The following is an 18,454-nucleotide window of genomic DNA, read 5'->3' as shown; positions in this document are numbered from 1 at the left end:
ATGTTTCAGTCAGAAGGTGCAGAATCAGAAGCATTCTAGAATAGTGTGTACACTTCTAATTCTGATTCTAAAATCAGAAGTGTACTCACCAGCACAAACACTGTTTATATGAATCCAGTGTGTACCTCCAACACAACTTTGGGTTTGTCTTCTTGTTGAAAATACATTTCATTTTGGAAAAGCCACACTGGGTTTGGGTTTTTTGTTTTTTGTTTTTTCCCCAGGGTTTTTATTCAGTTTGAGTAGGTAAACTGCATCACAACATTACTGCCGTACAAATGATTCATTTAGGGAATTTAATGACACTGCACAACTTTATATATATATATATATATATATATATATATATATATATTTTTTTTTTTTTTTTTTCTTAATTGGTTATGCCTCAAATTCAAACTAATGCTATTTTTCTGTCGATTATGGTTGAGTTGGCCTCAGTGTGTCCTGTACACATCACAGACTGTAGAGAGAATGTGAAACAAACTACACCCCCATTATGCTCTCCACCTCTCTCTAACGGTGCTCTTACTATAAGCACACAGGAAGTGTTGAACCTTTAACACACATGATAAGTCTGTGACAGTATGGAGCTCAGTCCACTGTTTATTATGCTCTGTGAGTAAATGTTCTCTTTATGTCTTCATTAGAGTGAGTGGTTCTGTATGAAGTTGTTAATATGCAGTCTGAGGATCCTGAATGATGAGGTCCAGAGGGTTAGTTGTGTAGTTCACTCAGAGGGGAGTATCAGAGCTTCAGTTCCATATCAGTGCTGGTATGCAGTAATGTGAAAACGTTTCCTCATTTTATGTGATAGTACCACGAATGAATAGCATTAATAGAATGCATGCGTTTTCTCTGATAATATAAGATAGCTTCCTACCATTCACTATATTAACAAAGTTGTTATGTATATAGGCTGGAAAAATATCCTTTGATGATGTTCCATTTTAATGGGAATGAATGTCTAACAGGCAGATCAGAATGCTGGTATAAGTGACAAGGAAACCAATGTTTTGTTAAGGTTAGCTAAAGTTGGACATCTATAATGGCAATTGCTCAGCAGAAGTAATAAAAATACATCTGAGCTGCCACCCCACAGATCTGCCCCTGTTTTACTGCAGCGTGACTGTCACACTTCCGTTGTTTTGTGGCTGGATTTGCAGCATTTCTGAAGTTGCATGCATTTTTTGAATTTGCACCGTGTTTTGGAAATGTAGCGCATGTGTTTTTTATTTTGGTGAATATGCTTTGTGTAATTGCAGTGCTTTTTTTCAGTGCATTGGGTCTTCATACTTTGCCTTATTTCTATACTTGTGTCAATGCAAATGGAGCCAATTCAGCAAACGCATCAAAGAACAGAAAATGCTCCATTTTTTCAGTTTGTAAGTAAGCAGAAGGTTGCCAGTTGAAGCCCCACCACTGCCAAATTGCCACTGTTGGGTCCCTGAACAAGGCCCTTAACCCTCAACTGCTTCAATTGTATTCAGTCATAATTGTATGTCACTTTGGATAAAAGTGTCAGCTAAATTATTTATACTGAGTGTTTTATTAAATTAACTGTAGTGTTTGATGTTCTCTTTTCCTCTTACCTTTACAGTGCTGATTTTACTTCAAGCTTGGCCTGCTCAAGGTAATTTCTACATGTTCATTCTTTTTGTTATCTATGCAAGTTTTAATCTGTGGATTATACAATTTTAACACATCTGTGCTGAATTGGAGGAGAGGATGCTGTCTATGTGGGGTGTATTGAAATCGTTTAATTCACAGCCGAGCATGGATTCCAAGCTCCACTTAGACCATAGTCAGAAAACATTTTAAAAACATACAGTGTCCTCCACAAATACTGACACTCCTGATATAACAAGTTGTAAAAGCATTTTTGCACTGTTTCCAAGCCCATCAGCTAGCAACAAGTGTAAGCTAGTTAATATCAACACATGTTGGGTATGAAAAGTAGAGTTGTCCCAATCCAAAGATCAGTATTGGGACAAATCAAGGCATTTTTTAATTGATCGGTATCGGCTTTATTGAGCACGAACCTAAGACAAATAATTTGCCAGCAATCATACAGGTGTTGTAAACAGTGAGCTGAACCAGCTAAAATGTCTGCCTTGTGGAAATATTTTAAATTAGAGAAGGAAACTTTTAAAAGAAGAGAGAAATTTTCTCAAGACAGCAACATGGCCAAAATAAATGTAAAAATTAAATTCATTGGATGACCAGCCTACTGCTGTGGTAGAAAATACAGGTTTTTGTAGTCTTTTGAAGCCATGGTATGTCCTACCCTCTCGGCACTACATTTCAGATACGGCCCTACTGGAGCTTTACAACACGCTGGATTTACTACACTTTTGATTTAAAGTATGTTGTATTGTGGGTCTCATACAGCAGATAATGTAAAACAAGCAGTCGAGATGTTGAACACTTGGGAAATAGACAAGCAAAGGGTCCATGTCATTTTGCAGGACAATGCAAAAAATATGCAAAAAGCAATGGATGATCTGGGGGTACAAAGCGTGGGCTGCATCGCGTATGCACTTCAGTTTGTTGTACATCAGGGTCTGTTTTCCCAGCATAGCATCACAGACACACTGGCAAACACAAGGAAAATTATACGGCATTTTAAACATTCATCACAGGCCTATGTACATCTGGAAGATATCCAGATTAATATGAAAATGCCAGCCAAGCACCTTCATCAAGATGTGCAAGTTAAATGTTGCGGCGCTTTCTACATGATGCAAAGCCTTCTGGAGCAAACTCAATCTCTCAGTGTCTATGAGCACAGCCTTTCAGTTACACTGACAGTTGAGGTTTTAGATCACTTTGAAGAACTGATGAGGGTAGCGTGCGCTGAAAGTGCATCTTCAGCTGATGTGATCCATGCTGGAATAGTCCTTAAATGTGCTTTTTCCTGAGAGCATAGTACTAACCAGGGAATCAATACAATGAAAAGGACATTCCTAGAGGCATTGTATAGACACTTCAGCCAAACCGAGACTGAGCAACTTAAGTGTACTGCATTGCCACTTTAGTGGATCCCAGATACAAAGACAGGCAAGTCCAGTAAATGTACCTTTTGAATGCTATTTTGCTTTATAATACATCAAATGTAAGTCACTGGTAAGTCACTCAGTCATTTAATCCGATTTCCTTTTTAGCTATTTTAGATTTAGTTCTGTTAATGGTTAGATTTGTTTTTATTTAAGAACATACAATTGATCAATTTTCAGATATTTCACCAATTCGGATAACCCGAGGCATGCTATGGATGCTTTCATTCGAGAGGTGGAGAAGATGGAGTTTGTGAGGGCCGCAGGTGAAGCGTTAGAGGCAGAGCCTGTAAAAGACACCACATCAAAACACAACAAGCAGCAGCCTTGGCATTGTCTTTGACGAGATCTTAGTAGAAAGTGTGACAAGAGCAGTTGTTCAGGTACTGAATTACCTTGCAGGGCAGTCAGACAATCCAGCAGTACTGGAGGGCATATGCTACACAGTGCCCCTCACTGTCTGGTACTGCAACCACATTGTTCTGTGCCTGCAGCTCAAATGTGGACAGCTAGAGACTTTTTAGTGCAGTCTCAAACACCACTGATGAGCAGAGAACAGGATGTATGCTAATACAGCAGAGATGCTGATTGTCCTCAAAACAGCCCTTCACTTCATTCTGAAGTGAGAGTAAAATCATTGAATGAGTGGAAAACTGAAGCAGCTTTAATAAGAAAACGTTAAGAAGCAGCCTTCTTTACAAGAGTACCATTCTATTATTTTGATGTTCGGGCTTTACTGTGATACTTCTACTCCAATAAGTAGAAACTTGTTTTTTCCATGTTCAGGTTAAGCTGCTACACCTCTTTTAAGTGGTACTGAGTTCTGTTTATTTTTAGTGTTGTATTTTGTCACTGATAGTTAAGCTATTATAGTACTTGAAATTAGTATTGTGATTATATTACTCATTTAGAGTGTTCTATTTTTACTACTGCAATAATGCACTGCAAGTGGAATTTATATGAGCCATTTATAAAGACATCTATTGTTTACTTTATTGTGTAAAAAATAAAAATAAATAAACATCAAGTAACCACTTGGATGCAGGCAATTGTTTTTTCTTAAGGCACTTCAGAGCTATTCGGTTGTCAAGTATATACAATGTATATACAATGAATTGATTTTAATAACTGTAATGTACTGTGCAATAGTATTGGCTAGGAAAATAAGTATCGGATCGAGACTCGATATCGGATATATTCAATATTAGATTACTTGGATCAGAAAAAAACTTGATCAGGACATCCCTAATAAAAAGGTAGAGGGGTTTAGGCACACACTTACTCACAGCATAGGGTGCTTTGCTAACATTACGATGTGGCACACTTAGTGATACAACAGTACAAAGACTGATGTAAAGTTACTATGAGCAGGAGAAGTGACACTCAGAGCTCAGTGATTCTGTTATATTGACCGTTTAAGGTTTCTGTGTTTGTACTGAGACACATGAAATTGTGGCTTTATGTATTAATGGAAAGTTTGATATTATGTATGTGTAAATTCTCAGACTCTCCATTTTGTATTTGCTGTGTTACAGAGAAACTTCAGGTAGTACTGAGTGTGTCTCCACAGAGCTGGCAGACTGAAGGAGTCTCAGTAACTCTAAACTGTGAGGTCAGAAACTCCTCTGCAGGCTGGACATTCAGATGGTACAGAGTTAATCCCTACAGAAAAGGATTAACTCCAATAAGAAACATGTATGGCATTGTGAGATATTCTGTAGAGCTTCTCTCAGACAGCAGCAGAGGAGCTGGAGGCTCCTACACTCTCAGTCCTGCTGCTCTTCATCACACAGGAGTTTATGTGTGCAGTGCAGTGAGAAGAGAACCAGCCTATCAGAGACAGTATAGCAACCTACAGCCACTATGGATCACTGGTGAGGAAATACAACAGCAGTGTTTGTTGGTGCCTGTAATAATAATGGTGGATACAGGAGACGAGTGCACAGAGTGATGTTTAATGTAAAATGTGGGAACAGAAAGCAAAACGCATCTTGAAATAAAGAAACGTAACAACAACAAGTAACTAGTCACAAACAATCTATAAGAGAGGCCACAAGTGGAAGTGTGAGAGTACACATACAGAAAACTGGCCATGCTGCTTCAGAGCACTGCCTGATTAGGATGTAATCTATCAGATAATCTATCAAATAATCTATCAGATAATCCAGCAGCAGGTGCAGATATTCAGGGGAGGTGGAACACTGAGGACTGCTGTTTTGGGTTTTTGCAAGTAACTTCCTAAATGGTTGATGTTAATCCCATACACTCCAAGGTGCCTTTTTTATATAGTTTTTACCTAATTACTGTGTTATGACTCAGTCTAGGTATGTGAATCTGTAACACAAAAAACATCAATCCATGAAGTGATAATGGAGCACGATTGGTGAGTGGAATGACAAACAAAACAGACAAAGTCAATGTGGCGAATAACAAGTGTTTTACAAAGTGTCAGAATAAACATACAAACATACAGGGGATCAGTGTAACAATGACAGGACGGACCAAGGCCAGCAAAACAAACAAAACTTGCTAGAAGAGAACAAGACAGCTATCTACACTCCACCAAAAGAAGACACTCGCTCCCTATCACCAAAACCAGACAGAACCCATTCCTCCAAAAACACTGGCAGCCCCTCTTTCAAACACAGTGAGCCACCACCACTTATATATAATTGGGCTTATTAACAATATCCACACCTATAAAGATATTTACAACAGAGTAGATATAAATATGTATATGTATACAGCAGCCAACTCTCAGAGGGAGAACTTTTATCTCATGAGCCAGGGAGCGAATACAAGGTCATACATCGAGCTCTAAGTTACTCAAAGGCAAAACATGAGCACAGCAACACCACCACACAAGTCTCTTTCCCAGCACAACCGGCCTCTCTTCCTCATTTTGTCTGGTGAGCCAGCAGGTTGGTGATCCTGGCACAGAGAAGCAACAATGGGACTGGGTTCAAGCGTGAAAGGGAAATCACATACGAGACCTGGCATGAACCTGTAACACAGACACAAAGAAACCAGGGCACACATGCACACACATACATAAAACTGAATAATTTACAGTAGTTTCTGAATAATATACCTTAATATATAACTACAACTTAAACTATGAACATATATATTTATTAAGAGGTTAAGTCTGTTACGTCTGTTAATAACTTGTTGCTATCTGTGCATATTCATTACACAAAGGTGGTGTAAAACTGGTCCTTTTCATGTATAATGTGCTTGAATGATGATTAGACAGTCTTAACACATCACAAATGTATTTTCTGTTTGTAAGATGAGTCTCCTCCAGCCTCTCTGATCATCAGTCCCAGCAGAACTCAACACTTTAGTGGTGACTCTCTCTCACTGAGCTGTGAGGGACAGAGTGACTCTGCTGGATGGAGACTGAGACGATACACACACAGTAGGAGGCTGTCAGATTGTTCATCAGATTGGGGATCAGTTACAGGATCTACGTGCACCATCAGCACAATAAACACATCCCACTCTGCAGTGTACTGGTGTCAGTCTGAATCTGGAGGGAACAGTAATCCTGTCAACATCACAGTGCACAGTGAGTCTCCATGTAGTTCATGCACTTGTTAAGGGGAAAAGGAAATGCTTGATCACAGAATATTAGAAACTATTAGTGTCTAAGAGTCAAACTGCCCCTGGTAACAGGAATTCTATCATTTTTACAGTTGGTTGGTGATCTGAACACTGCAGTGCTTCTGCACTGTTGAGAGTGTTTAGCTGAGGTGAATCAGGTTTAGTAGAGCAGGTCAAACACTGAGCAGGGCTGGGCTGGGGAGATATTGTTGTTTTTGTTGTTTAAAACAACAGCTGGGCAGTGGTAGTTCAGTGGTTAAGGTCATTGACTTGTAATCGGAAGGTTGCTGGGTCAAGTCCTGCCACTGTTGTAGCCTGAGCAAGGCCATTAACCCTCAATTGCTTGAGTTGTACTCAGTCATAATTGTAAGTTGCTTGGGATAAAAGTGTCAGATAAATGCTGGGGAGCTGCTGTTGTTTAAAATGACAACAACAATGACTGGATTAGCTTTGTAGAACAACATTTAAACAACAATAATAAGTTGTTCCACTCATTATTATTGTTGTTTTAACCCTGTTCTACAGAGATGATCTACTCCTTATTGTTATTATTTTAAAGCAACAAAAATAATTAGTGGATTATCTTTGTAGAAGAGGACAGGTACAGCACTATTGTACTGTTGACTGTTTACCCCTGAGATGAATCTGCTTTGTTAGAGCAGGTAAAACTGTGGTCTGTACTGTGGCCTACAAATCCATCATTGCTTCAGTGTCAGTTGATAACAACAGATTCAAATTATAATGCACGTTTCTAAAATCCAAAGTGCTGACATTAGAAGCTAAAACAAAGATTCAATTTTTAAAAGTTTAAATTTACTCTGACAAAAAGTGAATTTGATCACACATAAAAGCCAGAGATGAAAGTGATGACAACATGTCACTTTGATGAATGTATGTATTTATGTCAGTAGACGTATTTGATTATAGTCTTTCTAAATGATGAGTGAAGTTTTCTTTGTTCTAGTTGGTGGTGTGATCCTGGAGAGTCCTGTCTATCCTGTGACTGAGGGAGATCCTCTGACTCTACACTGTTTACTTCACCCCAGTACGATCCAGTCAGAGCTCAGAGCTGATTTCTATAAAGATGGATTATTTATCCAGAACCAGTCTGCAGGAAAGATGATCATCCACAATGCCTCAAAGTCAGATGAGGGTTTCTACCACTGTAAACACCCAAACAGAGGAACGTCACCCGCCAGCTCGGTCTCAGTCAGAGGTAAGAAAGCACTGATTTCTTTATTATCAGTGATTGCTTTTCTTTATTATTAAACCAATTTAACAAGAGCTTCAAATGTTTATGGCAATTCTTGTGGGGTATCTGAGAAAATATTTTATTATTCTGAATCTGGATGGAGCTGTAATCCTATCAACATCAAAATGCACAGTGAGTCTCCATGGAGACTCACATCTTCGCTAAAAACAACAATTTTTTTTCCAATTTAGCCAGGCATTTATCCTAATCATATTCTTAACACATCTATGCTCACATAAAGAAATACATTTGATAAAGATTACAATGCCCCAATGCCCACTTCTATAAGCCACTCTGGACATGGACATCTGCTAAATCTTTTGAATGATTCTAAACAGAACACAAGGAAAACATAGAAACTTGTATAAACATTAGTTGCATATGGTCACTCTAGCCATGTAAAGTTACTGTTACATCATTTAAAATGGCTGTTTAAATGTTTACTAAGTGGGATTTCCACAGCAGTAGACTGCAGAATTTTCTGCTGCGTTCAACAGCAATCAGAATAGTCAATAACCGAGTATAAAACAAAACACTGCCACCTTGTGACATTAATCTGTATTTACATAAATATAACATACTGTGTTCACAAGGAATTCAAGGGCATCTATTAAATTCGTTTTAATCATCCGGAATGACACAAGGGCAAACTGTAATACTGTATAATATAACTGCATAATATTACATCAATTAAGTGACTACACAAATGAACTAGTCCAAAGGTTTAAGCACATAACCTTTCATAGTCTTGACAGTAATTACACAGAGTTCATACACATTGTATGAACCTATTTGATACTTGCACACATCATAAATGAACAAATATCTGAAGTACATGGAACTTGTTAACCACCAAAATGAGGCTGAAAGTGGAAAAGGGGGGATTTTGACCAATCAAAATAATGCTCTTTTTAACATGCTTGTTAAGGGGAAGAGGAAATGCTTGGTTACAGAATATTCATAACTAGGACTGCAACTCTAGATTATTTTAGTAATGACGTATTCTACCAATTACTTCATCCCTTGAATGACTAATCATAAAAATAATTTTTATTTATTTAATAGCAATAGGAAATATGCAAAAGGGAATATAACGTGTTTCTTATGCATGAACACCTAATTATTTTATTTTTTTCTGAAAAATCATTTTTATTGTTTAAATTGCTTACATTTTTTTTTCAAAACTAAACCCTATTTAGTGCATTTAAGTGTCATTTTATAATCTGTGTATTAAAGGTATTTGTTCCAACCCTGTACTGTAAGACCTGATCTGACTAATAACATCCCCTTCTGTGTTAAAGACGAGAGTACACAGTGTAAGTTCACTGTGTGGTACAGAGACAATGTACAGTTTTAATGGTCTTACAAGCTTCTAACACATCAGTTTATTGAGAGATGAACATAAAAGCAGAATATAATTACTGTGTGATTTCTACACTGGAGCCTGAGCTGTTCTGACTGTGCAGCCTAATTGGTCACAAATACTGAGTAGAGAGACCATCACACTCACCTGTGAATCAGCAGGAGAGAGTGTAACTGCCTGGACATAATAATGACACAGGGGGGCAGTAGAGTTCACTCCTCTCATGAAAATGAATGTGACATAAAAGTGTATGACATCACAGGCATAATTAAAGATGACACATCATTGAAAAATATGAACAAGGTGTCTGGCTAGATTAAATAAAGAGACTCTTACAGTGAGATGTTCATGTTTTAAATGCTTATAAAATGCCATGAAATACAAGATCACTATAAATTATTAAACAGATTTGAAATTGTCACAGCATTGTGGTTTTGAGAGGTTTGCAATATGTACTGAAATATTTTAATGACATTTTTAAAAATCCAAAAATATTTTTAATTATGCACTTTTAATCTGATAATGATGGACATTCCTAACAATATATAAATCAAAAATATTCCTGAACTTCATCCCAAAGCTTTACCCACTGCTACACTGTCTGTGGAGCCTCAGGGTTCTGTGTTCACTGGAGAGTCAGTCACGCTGAAGTGTGAAATAGAGTCTAACCATAACTGGAGGTATCAGTGGTATAAAGGCAGCAGTAAGACTGCAGTCCATCAGTCTGAGATAAACACCTTCACCATCAGCTCACCAGTAGACCAGGATCAGTACTGGTGTAGGGGAGAAAGAGATTACCAGCCTACATCATCACGGTACAGTAACGGAGTGCATCTGTCTGTTAAAGGTGAGTAATTACCATGGTAACAACTCTGAGAGCAGCATGTGAACTCATGAACTGCCATTTAATGAACTGTGAGAATGAGATGTTCATGTTTTAAACTCTTGTAAAATACCACTTAATGCATAATCCGTATAAACAATTAAATTTTAATTTGTCACAGTAAAACCTAGACCTGAACTCACATCACACCTTAAAGGAGCTGCACTCGTGGGAAACCCAGTGACTCTGCACTGTAAGATGGAGCAGTCTGATGGATGGAGCTTTTACTGGTTCAGACACACACAGAACCCTGAGAATGAGACCAACACTGCAACAAGCTCCTACACCATCAGCTCAGTGGCGCCCTCTGATGGAGGCCAGTACTGGTGCAGAGCTGGCAGAGGAAACCCAGTCTACTACACACACTACAGTGATGCACTCTGGGTAAACGTTACTGGTGAATATCTCTTTATGATCTATAACTACTATAGAAATGAGAAATTTATTATTTTTGAGCACTGAATTTAGTTTGAAAATTCTTCTTGTAAGATATTGTAAGATACTCCTGTAACAGCAAAGTTTTAACAACACTAAGATCATGTGTTTGATTCCCAAGTGTGCACACGTATTGTCATACTGATAAATATATAAGTATTTCTGGATAAGAGCCTCTGCCAAATGCTGTAAATCTAAATCTTCAGACAGGACTGTTACTTGCTTTTATATAAATTAGTTTCTGTACTAGAAATGCATTTAGTAACATGTGTGTTAGTAATTAATCTTATTTTCTTCAGTTATTGGCAACTGATCTGACATCTTTACTGATGTGAAAGGTATTTATCTAGTTTATTTTATTTTAAATGTATATTTCCAGTTCCCATGAGTCCAGCTGGTGAGTCTCCCCTTATTGATCTGGTTGGGTTGTCTGTGGGACTGAGTTTGGTTCTGCTCTTCATCTCACTTGTCCTGTTATGGTTCTACAAAACCAACAAAGGTCTGATATTTTCTGCAGAGAATTTGAATAATTTAAATGTTATATTTTAGTATGATATTCAGTGTAATGCCTAATTAAATTAATTAGCACTTTTCTTTTATTTCTATGTTGTTCAGGTGTAGAATGTCTGTATCACCGCACTGGAAATCAATCAGACACCAATCAGACATCAGATCAGACCCAGACAGAGTCAGGAGGTGAGGGGTGTCAGTCAGGATACACACCACTGCACACTGCTCAGGCAATGAGCCATTAACAACTTTCCTTATTAGCAATTAAGCTTTGATTTCATTAATAAAACAGTTTAAATCTTACATCACTTTTGTTTCACATTTATACTGTACCTGATAATCTTGAAGTTTGGTGTTTATAAAATTATGTTTTCTTTTAAACCTATAAACAGCCCACACATATGACATTGTTGGCCGAACAGACAGGAGTGGCATAGGTAAAAATTTTTTATTTCTCACTAACTCTAGAAACGTCTGACCATAGTTTGCAGCTATACTGTAAAGCCCAGAAGCCTCTTGTAGTGACTAATACACTGTACTCTCTATCAGATGAAGCAGCAGATGAACTCACTGATGTCATTTATGCTCAGGTCATGATACACAACAGCAAAAGCAGGAATAAAGGTACATCCACATCACCCTCACACTGGAGTTTAATTCACATACACAAAATTAACAGGTCACACACAGGTTATGGTATATTGATGCAGATACTGTATAATACTATCACTCTGCATTCAATCATCTAAACCCACGTCTCAACCCCTCCTTTATATTTTCGGTATCAGGAAGTACTGTTCCAGTCCAGGACCCACAGGCCATTTACTCCCAGATTCAGTCAGGAGGAGTAACAGGTTGTGTATAACTACTCACTGGAGAATACAGCCTGCTCTACAATATTATTATTATTATTATTATTATTATTATTATTATTATTATTATTAGTTGCATTTATATTGCACCTTTCTCAAACTCAAGGACGCATTACAGACAGATATCCCTTTTTACACACTCTACATCACTCTATTATACATATAAGTAACAGGTTCTTTATAAATACTCCCTGGAGAATATAACCTGCACTCTAATACAGACATGGACATTACATGGAGAAAAGGAATCACATGCTGAATGGTCTCCAAAAACAGCAGCAATGCATTGCGGGAATGAAGCTTGTAGGATGAGATGTTGTTGGCTGATTTGTTAAAAATTTAAAGCTCAGTAACATGGTTACAACTGCATTTGACTTGGTTTTGTTCTCTGTTGCTGCATATGTTGGTGCTGTACCCAGTGACATCACATATTCGGAGGTTGAAATGAAACCGAAAGCAAAGAAAAAACAAAGTAAAGTAAAAGATGTTTTAGTGACCCTTACTGGCAAACTAAGATACTGTGGCCCTTACCAATCATTTAGATACTAAGTTTCGACTCAGTGCTTAGTAATGTTGCATGCTTTGTTGTCCACTGTATTCAGGTCATGTTCTAATCATTTGGAGGGTTGTAGTTCTTCCTGTAGTCTAATTCAGGCTTTTGCCCTCTAACAGAGAAGACCAGTGTGGGGACAGACACTGTGTACTCAAAGCAGATGCAGAATTCACACAAAGGCCAAGACTTAATGCACCATTTCAGAGATACGAGGCTGTAATGAACAACTACTGGACACAATGCCCCAAAGGAATACTATAACTGATCATAAGAAAGGCTTAAAAGAATACTTCAAAACCAGCTAACAGTGAAAGAAATATAGCTGAACCCAGTCAGCAGATCATTTCATAGAGTGCTTTCTGATGTCCACTCCATTCATTATTGTCAGTATCAGCTTTTATGGTGGGAGTATTTAAATAAGCATGAGAGAACAATGAGGTTAAAGTGAACAACAATGTAAAGTGACTTGTGCTCAGATTTATAATAATTAATAAAAAACATGAAACATGTCAGATGAGTTCACTGTTCATGTGCTTACACAGAACTAAACAAACCAACTTTCTTAGATGTAGAACATTGTATAGCTGAACTGAAAATTATTATTTGCAGTTTAAAAAAAAGTCTGATCTTAATGAATGTTTTCAAATACATCAGACCAGTTCATCCTCTTGTTATGCACTCCAAGCTTCAAGAAGAGCAGGAGATTAAACTCTTTTATCCAAGTGGTCATTCATTTATTTATCTCATGTTTTAAATGAGAATTTCAGATATTCACATCTACAGCAGGAAGGTGTTCAATAATGGATTAAGAGTTAACAGGTTAGAGGTGAAAACCCTTAGAGTGAAAGGAGTTTTCACATTATTAACTCATTTCACTCTTATTGTAGAAATGCTTGATAACTCAAAACAAATAAAATATTATCATTTGAATCTTCATACCAAGTTTCATAGTTGTTGCACAAACATTCCAGGTGAATCAAATTCAGTGGTTTGGGGTGTCCTCCTCTGTGCAGGAGATGAGCGTGTGAGATCTGTAGGGATTCCCAGCCAACACACTTTCTTTTAAGTTGTTGTTTTAAGTATATGATTGAGTGACTGCTTATATTTTTATGTGATTAGCACAGACTGTATCTGTAAGAACTTTGTGATTACAACAGTTATGGACTGTTCTCCTGTGTCATTGTGTGGTAAGGCAGGGGTCTCTAGTACCACACACTCCACTACAAAGTTACATGCTTGGCTGGAGATGACTGATAAGAGATAGTAGCTGAATTTTTGCTTCCTGGAACATCTCCCTAGTGTTCGATTATGGATTACTCTGTATAAATGTAAGTGCCTTTGATACCTGTGTCTGCCGGTGTCCTCAATGGATCTTTCTGTTATGACAGTTATTTTTGGAAGGGCCTAATGAACATCTTCAGCTGCTGTAACTTGACACCAGCGGCTCCTATATGTTACACATCTTGTGACATCATAATGACATCATAAGTAGTGACATCATAATGACCACTATTGCTGCATCATAGTGGGACCATCACAGAATTGGACCAGAACCACCACTATTGCTTTATTATTATTATTGCTCCCACCTCCCCCTGATGTCCCCTGCTGTTGCCCACCACACCTCCAGCCCAGCCAACTACTTCTCTGTTGCCCTTAATGGATGTTCTCTTGCGGGTTGTGTCTCAGACACATGCATACCTTGGGACAAGACTAGTACTTCTAGAGAGTTGGACTAAACATTAATTGCTTATTTCATTTTTTATTTATTTTTCTCTTTAAACTGTTGTTATTGTGGTGTCTGCTGTCAGCCAGAGGAGGATGGGCCCCCCCTTTAAGTCTTGGTTCCTCTCAAGGTTTCTTCCTCATGCTCCAGGGAGATTTTCCTTGCTGTCACCCTTGGCTTCTTCACTGGGGACTTGGACTTGGACAATTGTAAAGCTGCATTTGTAAACCACAGTTCTTAGACTAAGGAATTGGGCCTTCTGCGCTGGCTCAAGTGAGAGCCATACAGGCCTTAGTGGGCAGACCTTTCCGAAGTAGCAGTGGGTTTGTTACCAGCAGTATATTGGAAATCTGGTCTCAATCAGACGGGTGTGTTCAACACAAGCCCTGATAGGTAAATTCCAACAAATACACACTAACAATAAGAAAATAGTAAGCAAATAACAAAACAAACAAAAACCTAAAAATTAAAATGTGGTAAACAAACTAAGATAACCTGGATTTGAGCATTTCTAGCTGCTTAGCAAGACATTATTAACTTAGTTTAGGAAGTCTGTCCCTGCCGAAGTTCCATGAGGGGGTTGCCCCCCCCCACATTTCAGTCAGTTTTTACAGCTCACACTTCAGACTAGACTATTGAGGTGTTTTTTCAGTTATATTATTATATATTCTTATATATTTGTCAGAAAATGAGGCCTGCCCAGTTCATGCAAATTCTGTAACCTTTGGAATTTAGGAGATATAGGAATACAGGAATACATGGGCTCCACCACGAATCAGTTATAAGGAATATAAAAAAATGAAGAAATTAAAAAAATTAAGAAAATCATATATTCCATTTCTGCCTCCTGGTCTTAGAATGAGGGTAGTTGGATAATAATCTTAATTATTTTCCTAATTTCTAGAAGTTACAAACTACTAACTTTAATATATTGCCTAATTGGTTTGTATAGGATTTCTGGTAAACACAACTAGGAGTAACAATTTGTTTACAATATGCATGAGGTAAGCAACATACAGATGAGCTAATCTAGGTGAATATTACAAATTTATGAGGAACAAGTAATGTTATAAGTTATAACAGGAGCACACAACACAATATGGAGATAATATTTTAAAAAAGCATACATTACTGCTTGATTATCATTTGAAATCATAGTATAGGTGGTTACTTTGTGAATCTGTAGGATGAGAAATGTTACTTGCCCTGTTAGAGATTTGAGTCTAATGGTCTCAGTTGGTTGCAATATAACCAGGCTGGTAAGTTTTCACCTTCCCATCCATCAGTTTATGACCCCTAAGGAGAGGGGGTTGGGGATCAGAAGCCAAGCCATCTTGGTAGATAGGCTATTTATGGCTTTGTTTCTCAGCCTCAAGGCACCAGCATGTCCTTGGTCTGGTCTGTGACCCGGGGGTGAAAGAGAGCTCCCCTTTTGACCAGGTCAGAGTTTCATTCGGGGAATGATTTAAAATCTTCACCACAACATAATACCTTTTTCATTCAATTTGACAATTACAACTAGGACAAATCAAATGAAATATTTGAAGTGTTGAAATAAATTAATGAAAATATGAAAACAATTTTCATAAATAAGAATAAATTAAGAATTTAAAGAGTTAAAAGTGCACCGTAGTCCTTAAAAGATAAAACATGTATTTCTACAGGACCCGAGGGAAAAGTGTTTAGCTGTAAGACTGGTGTGACAGAGACCGTCACTTAGGACATGGGTGCTCTGGCTGCTATCCCAAAGATAGGGTTTGATTCCTGGGTAGGGTGGCTGCTGTCTCTCTTCTTTACACACATCAGAAGGGGGATGGTGGCTAGGCCATTAGAGGTGTGCCCCAGGTTGTTGAACCCACCCCTGCTGTGAGGGGATGATGTAACCCAGTGTGAGGACCCCTGCTGTGGGGCATGGGTGTGGACATGATGGAAGAAGGGCATTTGGGTACAGAGGGACACATGGACAGTGTCATGCACAGGGTGCTCCTTGGTGGTGAAGGCATTGTGACTGTCACTTAGGACACTGACAATTAGATTTTTAAAGAACTGAAGCTGTTCGATTTGAATCCCATTAGGAGGTCATTACAGTAGACAAACCTACTGGAGATCTTCATGCATGGGTGTGCTTCTCTAGATCTGTTTATTCCAGGAATAAACACAGATGTGGTTGTATTTGTGCAAAAATACAATGGCTCTGTACATTTACTTGCATTTTTGTGCCATTTTAAAGTACAGTCCAAACATCTGTGTAGAATCCAAGAAGCTACTGCATATCCACCCATCAAACAGTAAAGGAGACCCACATGAAGTCAGTACATTTACCTTTGACACTTTTTACATTTTTGGCATTTAGCAGATGCTCTCAACCAGAGTGACTTATAAAAGTGTTTTGTCATCTACTCATAGAATGTATCCTAGACAATAGAATAGTTTAGAGTTCAGAATACTGTTGAACTAGAAAGCTGCTCAAATACAGCAATCACTGCTCCTCACACTTACAGCTCAACTCACACACAAACAAACATGTACTACCAAGCCTTTGACACGCACACACACAACTCAAGCTGTAATAATGCTTGTAGTATAGCTATGTTATCACGAGATTAAGAACAAGAGAGAGTTTGGAAAAGTGCTGGCTAGAAGATGACAGTACTATGGGTTGTTAATAAATCAAGTAAATGAAACTGGATGGACTGCTTATTTATGTAAGCACACAACAATGCTTATTGAATACCACAACCTCATGTAATATACTGGGGGTGAATATGAGAGAGCGAGCACAAGAGATGATAATAGTGTGTCTATGCATGTATGTTTGTGTGTTTGTATGTGTGCGTATGTGTGTGTTTGTGTATGGGTGTGTGATGGACACAGAGAAAAATAGAAATAATTTATAATAATTAGTAATAATAATGTATGTGTGTTTGAGTGTGAGCGGGAAAGAAAAAGAGGCGTGTGTGAATAAGTGTTAATGGTAGAAGATATAATGACTATATTTGTGTGTCTGTGTATGTCTAAGAGAAACAAAAATGTATAGTGTGTGCGTCAAAGAGAGAAAAAGTGACAGGTGATATTGTATGGGAACGCAAAATATAGAGATGCATACAGCTTGTGACAGAGACACATTCAGTCGTAATGACAGAGTGGTGTGTCTGAGAGAAAGACACAATGGCAGCATGTATGTATGTGATAGAGAGAAATACACTGAAAGTGTGTATGTGTTTGTGTGTGTTTTCCTTCTTACAGAATTACTTGGCATCCACCTTTGTTAAATATCATGCCGTCTCTTGCTCTCATCAACTCTAATGGGAGTGGAAAACATTATTTTCTAACAAGCATTGCACTCAGTAGATTTTTTTAACAAGCATTGCACTTGTTCCTGAGGTCTCTAACTGCTCAGAACACAAACAAGGATAGCACACTGCGGTAATGGAGGTATTAACGAAACTTAAATCAGTGAAGTGTTTCTTCTAAAATCTGCCTTTGTTTCTTTTATTAAATAATTATTTGTATAATAATATGCCTGTTTTAGTCAATAAAACTACATGTGCTTATATTTTGTCACATGATAGTGAGATAAACATGACACTGCTGACATATAGAGAAACTAAATATATTCTGATCAAAACAAATAGAAAATAATTGCACTACAAATGTATTTTAAACCAATAGGCTTGAGAAAACCACAAATAAAACCTTTTATGAACACCTTCCTTTTAGACCGAATGTACCGATGAGCGGTAAGGAGGCAGACGCATGTGCGGAGATGAGCGAGATTTATTAGGGGCAAATCCAGAATCAGAGTCGGTATAACGGTCCAGGGTCAAATTATCAATGCGGAGAGTACGGGGATACATGATTAACAAACAAAAACACACGAAGGCAAACGGGAAGCAGGCTATAACAAAGACTAGGGAATACTCGGGGCTAAGAAACTCGAAGGCTAGGATAACACGGAATACAAACCAACATTCAAATAAACATATAAACGCAACCATCAAATAAACATGCACGCACGGAGTCAATAAACAACGACAACGAACAGCAAAAACTAAGGGAACAAGGCAGGGTTTGAATACATCAACTAAACGAGGGACAGGTGTTCAACATCAAAGGAAGGGCGGAAAAAACGAAATTATGGAACGAAACTTAAAAAAAAACACGACAGGGAAAACACGGAACACGGAAACTGAGAGGA

General features: G+C 37.9%; 1 protein-coding gene across 1 annotated transcript; it reads left to right on the top strand.

Moving 5' to 3' along the window:
- Positions 1-544: 544 nt before the first annotated feature.
- Positions 545-13,717, top strand: LOC118240583 (Fc receptor-like protein 2). The gene is made up of 13 exons (XM_081704357.1): positions 545-618; positions 1,601-1,633; positions 4,592-4,930; positions 6,349-6,627; positions 7,627-7,878; positions 9,858-10,124; positions 10,282-10,557; positions 10,975-11,094; positions 11,211-11,291; positions 11,498-11,542; positions 11,655-11,729; positions 11,894-11,959; positions 12,650-13,717. The coding sequence occupies exons 1-13, from the start codon at positions 588-590 to the stop codon at positions 12,748-12,750; spliced, it is 1,965 nt and encodes a 654-aa protein (XP_081560483.1). The 5' UTR covers positions 545-587; the 3' UTR covers positions 12,751-13,717.
- The last annotated feature ends 4,737 nt before the right edge of the window (positions 13,718-18,454 follow it).

This window comes from Electrophorus electricus, chromosome 21, assembly GCF_041902795.1.
Source record: "Electrophorus electricus isolate QZ-2024a chromosome 21, ASM4190279v1, whole genome shotgun sequence".
In the NCBI taxonomy this organism is placed as follows: Eukaryota; Metazoa; Chordata; class Actinopteri; order Gymnotiformes; family Gymnotidae; genus Electrophorus; species Electrophorus electricus.
Note: the sequence above shows the minus strand (reverse complement) of the source record. Positions and strands in the feature narration are given on the sequence as shown.